At 35.3% G+C, this 7,387-nt stretch overlaps 1 protein-coding gene across 1 annotated transcript in view; it reads left to right on the top strand.

The window, feature by feature from the left end:
- LOC111692554 overlaps window positions 1–6,327 on the top strand; it is a gene marked incomplete at its 5' end in the record, with an annotated part of 9,894 nt that extends 3,567 nt beyond the window's left edge. The window contains 3 exons of the mRNA XM_023456607.1: window positions 1,554–1,557; window positions 1,643–1,867; window positions 6,071–6,327. Of these exons, the coding sequence (XP_023312375.1) occupies window positions 1,554–1,557; window positions 1,643–1,867; window positions 6,071–6,289 (448 nt within the window). The remainder of the gene's footprint in view (window positions 1–1,553; window positions 1,558–1,642; window positions 1,868–6,070) is intronic.
- Between the last annotated feature and the right edge of the window lie 1,060 nt (window positions 6,328–7,387).

The following is a 7,387-nucleotide window of genomic DNA, read 5'->3' as shown; positions in this document are numbered from 1 at the left end:
TATACAGGCTGTTACAAATTCGCTTCTCACTACAGGGATCTCGGAAACGGTAAGAGGTACGAAGTAGCTTAAATGGGGGCAAAGTTGCGTAATCAGGGGACCAACATTATGCCTCTAAGAAATCAAGGCTAACATGATTACTTTTCGAAATATTTGAAAAAAAACGAAATTTTGGAAATTCATTTTTGTTTCATTTCAGCCTTGTTTTAGGTGATATTTAAAAAAGAAAATCATTTTCTCATGGCCACTTTTTGCCCTCTATCGAATGGCATAATCTATTCTTGTATGTAACGTTTCGTCTCTCCAGGACCATCATCAACTTCATTTTTTAAATACGACCCTAGAAACTTTATTACATTTTTTGCAAGCCTTCATGATTCCAAATACTGTACTGCCTCAGCCCGAACCAGATTCAGACGTTTTGTCTCGAAAAATTCATCTTCACTGTATTCGTTCCAAATTTATCTAAATTTTTTATTTAGATTTCTTTGTTTATTGAATTATCGTACACTGTAAGTGTCGTTAGTGATTGATTTTTCTTTCATTAAGCTTTTATCTGCCGAAAATGCACTAAACGGATATTGAAAGTACTTGTAGTTAGCTATAAAACCATATTCTTTTTCACGACTTCATGATTACGTAAGTTATAAATTATTATTAACTTTACGCTTATCTTCAGAATCTACCCACTGTACGCGATAAACCTTTTGAAATCTTAATTAACAATCCTGTCAATCGAAAACCACGCAATCGATCGTTGCAAAATTGTTAGGGTAGAATTGACATATGTTTTACTGTTTGTTCACACAGTTTCATCAATATTTATAAATATTTACTTATTTTGAAAATTGCTGCAAATATACATATGATTTTCTACTATTTTTCGCCCATTGTTAATGCAAAATTCAACTTTTTTAATTCGCAGTTGTTGAAGCTTTACAGAAAATCGTCAAATAAACAAAAAATAAAAAATGACTTTTGAATGAATGTTACAGCAAAAATATGTGGAAAACGGGTAATTTTGCGTTCTTCTTGTATGTTTGCTGTTCCCCTGAATTTGGCAATGGTTTTTTGGAATAGGCAAACTCGGATTCTTATTCTACATAATATTTGGAATTTTTCTGTAGAACAAAATAGATGACTTCAAACACAAACATCAAAGCCTACTTTTACTGTTCTAGCACCTGGACTAGTAAGAAGTTCTGCGAAGCGACTATTTTGTCCAATTTTTCATTAGTTTAATCAGAATCGTCACTACTAGCTTATTCATGGGCAATAATCTATAACCTCGCAAATCATGTAGTGAAAATATTAGAAATCTCTTAAAGGTTGTTGCACTAATTAGTGACGTTATTTAGTGCTCCCCGCATGCGCTTTTCTATAGATCAGGGTCCGTCTCGTCAGCACAGAAATTGTAGACGGCATACGGCCGAGAAACGAGTTGTTTTCTGAGTCGCACTAAATGACGTCGCAATGCGTGATCACTTGACAAAATCTAATATAATCTTAAACATCCGTCATTAATTTCTAACATCAAACAAATGATATTTTAGCACTGTTAGTTGTTATTGATCACAGACAACAAATGTATAAAAAATTAAATTGTCCTGCAAGTTGCCTGTTCTGAAATCTTTTCTTTCAGGTACATTTGATTTGCATGCCTCCAGGGGGAGACAACATATGCGAAAAGTCTTCGGATTATCACTTCGTAAACGACTTCTTGTACAAACCAGTGAACTTGGAGGAACACCAGCAGAAACCGAACGTATCTTTGAGGTACTCCGACAGGTACTATCCCGAGGTCTACCGCCAAAGGAACGACGATTACGATGAGGAACAACCGGCTCAAGTTCAACACCAACACTCTGTAAGTTAAGCAATATTTATTTGGTGGGTAGTGTCATTTTGATATAATAAGGATCGCCTAATATCTTCCAACAACCCTTTCTGTCGAAGTATTATAAAAGCTTGTATTCATGCAACGTAGTCATGTTGACATTAATGGATATATTAAATCATTGCCGTTTGCATTAAATAGCTTCAACTTCAGCTTACCAACATACTCATGTTACAAAAAAAAACAACTTTCTCTGATATCGTAAACATGAAATAAAAAATAGTTAACTTTTGGACACAAGAGAGAAAATTTAGAACTGAAGTTGAACGCGGAGAAAAGAGCATAACTAAGACAACAGAACGATAAAAATAAATGGAGAAATAACAGAAACAAATAAAGAGGACTTTGTACCATACTCCCAACAAAACCATATTCGAAAAGACATAAAATTAAAAGTCCCTAAAGCCCAATAGCAATGTACGCAAGTGAGTCGTGGATATTGCAGAAAAAAATACGAGACTAAACTGATGATAGTAGAAACGAATTTCATGAGGAAAATAACACGAATGACTAAATGGGAGAGAAGAAAAAATAATAAAATCAGACAAGAGGCCAAATTATAACAAGACATAATCGTTAATACAGAAATGAAGCAATTGAATTGCTATGGTCATATAGCTAGAATGGAAAGCAATAATATAGTCAAGATAGTAACAGAACTGACGAGAACAACGAGAAGACGAAGAGATAGATCAAGGAAAAGCTGATTAGGGAGGAAGAGGATTAGGAGCGAAAGGAAAATCATTACAGGAAATGAGGAAGCCAGCAAAGGACCAGAAGAATTGGGTTTGAGGTTTCTGCAAAAGATATTTTCAATTTTTTTATTTCCAATGAAAAATTAAAAAATACAATAATGTTCCATTTTAAAAAATTAAAATTAAATTAAGATTAAGAAATTGATTAGGCGCAAATTTTATTAGAAAAACATTTTTTTTAAGTTATTGATATTACCAGGGCTGTGAAAAAATACGTCATCGAATCCGTATTAAATGTCTGTCTGTCTTTCCTCTAGTTTCAGTTCAGGAAAAACTTTTTTATTTTACATTTTACGGAGAAAAAGCACACTTGATAAACAGTTTTGCTTGGATTTAAAATGAGCTTGACATGGTGAAACTTAACATTCCATGTTCGGGGTGTCCAGAAAATAAAAAAATCTTAAAATGTCTCGAGAGTAAACTACCTTTATTTTTAATATTTCTGAAAAGTGATATTTTGCAAGTCGTGCAAAAAAGTTACTTGAGTTTTTAAATAAAACAATTCGCACACAAAATTGTTTTAAATTTTTACNCTTTCGAATGCCGTTGAGTTTGCTCAAATATCTTTTTTTTTTCGTTGAGATATCACATGTTGAAATTTCTAAGTTTATCAGTTTCTTAATATGCGAAAATCTACTAAGGATCCCTTAGACGTCAAACAGTTGATTGCAGTTCAGAAATTTCATACTCAGAAACCTTCAATACATACGAACTCAAACTCACAAACTCCAAATCCACAAACCCCAAACTCACAATCCCTAAACCCACAAACCCCAATCCTACAAAACCCGATCCTACAAACTCCAAGCTTACAAACCCCAAGCCCACCAACTCCAAACCCACAAACCGTATGGGTATGAAGTTTCTGAATTGCAATCGACTGCTTGATGTCTAAGGGGTCCTTAGTAAATTTTCGCATATTACGAAACTGAGAAATTTAAAAATTTCAACATGTGATATCTCAACGAAAAAAAAAGATATTTGAGCAAACTCAACGGCATTCAAAGGAGGGAGCCTTGTACTTTTAGATTCAATATATTAGTTTTTTGAAAAAGAATAGATGGCATTACTACAAATATGACGAAAAACAGTGTTTTTAACACTTTTAGGTTAGGATATCTCAAAAACCTGACGTGATAGAGCAATTCTGCTGCCAGATTCAGATTCAGCGCCCCTAAATCATTCGGATATATATATTCAAGTTTCTGATTCCAAAAAAAAAAGTTAAATTTTGATGGTCTGTGTAATTAATTACTGTTGAGGGTATTTAACGAAGTACAGTGACACGAGTAAAGAATAAAATATCATTTTATTCACAATCTTCTACTTGAAATGAAAAAGATTTTCCTCTTATTCACCCTAACGGCGGACGTTAATATTTGTAAATAATCAAAGTAGGCCAATTTTTCCACATATTGGAATTATGCCATATCTTTTAATTTGGAACAACTTTTTCCAAGTTACACTTTTCAGAAATACTAAAAATAAAGGTAGTTTACTCTCGCGACATTTTCAGATTTTCTTATTTTCTGGACACCTCTTACATGAAATGTTAAGTTTCACCATGGCAACCTCATTTTAAATTCAAGCAAAGTTTTTTTGTCAAGTGTGCCTTTTTCCGTAAAATGAAAAATAAAAAAGTTATTCCTCTTACTCACCGTAACTGCGGACATACTATTTATCAGTACTTGTAACGAGCGTTCAAATAAAAACGTGGTCAAGTTGGTTCTGAAAATTTGGACGTAGGGCATAGCAAATGAACTTAAACGTCATCTGTCAAAGCGCTATATCGCCGCTATCAATTTGAATATTTTCGTTTTAAAAAGCGTTTAAAATGGTGTTTTCTCAAGAACAAAAAGTGTTTATCATAGAGTCCTACTTTAGAAATGGACGCAAGATTGATGGAATATGGAAGTATTCTATTGAGGAATGTTTCATAGAATTTCAAAATCAATTTCCCGGCGTTGTTGAGTACAAAATTTTTCAAAGTGCAGTTCAGCGTTGTGTTAATGTTTTTCGTGAAACGGGCAGTGTAACAAGAAAAGAAGGAAGCGGCCGACCTAAAAAGCGGACTGAAGAATTAAAAGAAAATGTCCAACAAATAATGGAAAATGCGCCAAGAACTTCTGTACGTGTTTTATCACAAATGGTGGGAGTATCAGTCGGTACCTGCCACACAGTGTTAAAAAAAGATTTGCGTTTGTTCTCCTATCGTTTAACTTGTCAGCAAGAACTTCATGAAGTTGATTTTCCGCGACGGGCTGTATTTTGTGAATGGTTTTTAAACAACTACGGTGAACTTCATAATATCACCTTTTTTTCTGATGAAGCCTGGTTTCATTTAAGTGGTTACGTAAACTCACAGAATATGAGAATGTGGTCTTCTGAAAAACCAGATAACTTTTTTGTCGAGGGCCCTCTACACGCTCAAAAAATTGGAGTTTGGTGTGCTCTCAATCGAAGGAGGATTTATGGACCTATTTTTTTTAATGGTACTCTTACTGCGCAAAGGTATAGAGAAGAAATTATCGCTCCTTTTGTTAACCAGCTGGAAGAAAACGAAATTACAAACTTTTACTTTCAACAAGATGGCGCAAGGGCACATACGGCAGGCGAGACGATGAATATGTTGAGGGAAGTTTTCCAAAATCGACTAATAAGTCTCAATGCTGAACATGAATTTCCACCGAGGTCATGTGATATTACGCCGTGTGATTTCTTTTTGTGGCCTTACCTTAAAAACACTATTTTTGAACTGCCTATTCCTGATTTAAACCATCTGCAGGCTCGACTTATAGACAAGATTCGTGAAATTAACAATACCCCGAGCATCTTAGAAAATGTCTTTAATTCTTTGAGGAACAGGTGTGAAAAGTGCTTGGAACAAGGAGGGGGACACTTTCAGCAGCTGCTTTAATTTATTGTTATAACAAGGAGGGGGACACTTTCCGCAGCTCCTTTAATTGTTTGTTATTGTTATCACGATTATTCTTTAAAATAAAGTTATATAGTCATTAACGTTATTGAAACTGACAGCTGCTATACAGCTCGTTGACAAATGAGGTTAAGTTGGTCGCTATAAGCTACTCGCTACATCCAATGTGTCAGAGCCAACTTCGACCACGTTTTTATTTGAACGCTCGTTATAACTATTTATTTATACTTTGATGAGGCAATTTCATATGGAGGTACGTTTTGAGAAAAAATTATTCCTCTAGAAATTCTTTGAATATTTCCTGAACACAATTTTGACAGTTCCATGCTTCAGTAGGTTTAACTTGGACATTTTATTGTCCACAGCTGTACAATTACCTACGAACCCCAATGTAGAGACGGTAATGATCAATTCTATGCAACTTCGATCTTGACTTCGACTGCTTGAATAAGATTATTAATAATAATTAAACGCTTGTTGTAGGTGCGGGTGCCAGTCCAACAACGTCTAGTCTCCCCTGCGATTGTGCGAGTCCAGCCAGTAGCGCCCCAAGCCGTTCCACAACGTTTGTCGTCCACGCTCAAGCCCCAGGGTTCCACGGGACAAGTTTTTAGATCGCCGGAAGAGATCAATATTTCCCTGCAGCAAAGACGGCCTTTCCAGTACCCCACCTCGAAATACGACGATGATGATGACTATTAGTTGTTGCGTATATTTAAGCATTTTTGTACATAATTTAATATTTAATTAATACCTAGAATAAGGAGTTGATTCTATATTGTATATTACACGATATTAAATATTTTTTAATGAAAGGCGTTATTTTTTGAGTAATAAATGCGGTATATACGATTCCTGATCAGTACGACCTTCCTCAGGTCTGGATACCACGTTAATGAGTTAGATTATACATACAGGGTGGCCAAATGAATACGAAACGGAGCCATTTTCAGTAACTGCGTCAAGATTGTGGAAAAACGCTCAGACCCATCGATTTTGGATTAAAGGGGGACATTCTTTGCTGGTATTTTTGACTCCGCCACTTTCACCCCCAAGCAAGGATAATCATCACCCCAAAATATTTAAATGGCATTAGGGGTTGAGTAATATTTCTTTTGAAAGCTCTTACAATTCTCTTTACAACAGACTTTTAATTTTATAATTCCGACCAATACTTTTTAAGAATTTTGATTTTAAAGTTGAAACTTATACAGGGTGTTAAACAAAGAGTGTAAAATATTTAAGGAGGTATTACCTCCTACTATACTATTCCAGTCCATACTATTGTATGAACCAAAATAAGCAGAAAAGTCTCAATAAACGTGGGTCCGCAAAGTAACGGTTGCGGAGATATGGAATGTTTTGTGTTTTTTAGCCCCTTTTTTATTTTGCAAAAACGTTGTGTATTTTCTTATAATAGTTGGTTGATGTTTAGTGAAATAAACAGTACGTATTTGACAGTTGTTCTCAGTGCACAAGTTTTCTTTCGCTATGGCTGGTTACTCTAACGCAGAATTAACAGACATGCATTTCATGTATGGTCGTGCTAATGGGAACGCCACCGAAGCGCGACGTCTTTATGTTGACGCTTATCCAAATCGCCAGATTCCTTCACAACGCATGTTTGGAAGAATTCACCAAAGATTGCGTGATACCGGTTCCTTGAGCAAACAGTGCCATTTATCCGGAAGACCAAGGTCGGTATCCACTCCTAGAGCAGAAGAAGAAATTCTAGCACTGGTAGAGCAGAATCCAGGTACGAGTGTGCGGAGAATATCAGCCGAGGTAGGAATTAGTGGT

Source organism: Anoplophora glabripennis, unplaced genomic scaffold, assembly GCF_000390285.2.
Source record: "Anoplophora glabripennis isolate ALB-LARVAE unplaced genomic scaffold, Agla_2.0 scaffold1893, whole genome shotgun sequence".
Classification (NCBI taxonomy): Eukaryota; Metazoa; Arthropoda; class Insecta; order Coleoptera; family Cerambycidae; genus Anoplophora; species Anoplophora glabripennis.
Note: the sequence above shows the minus strand (reverse complement) of the source record. Positions and strands in the feature narration are given on the sequence as shown.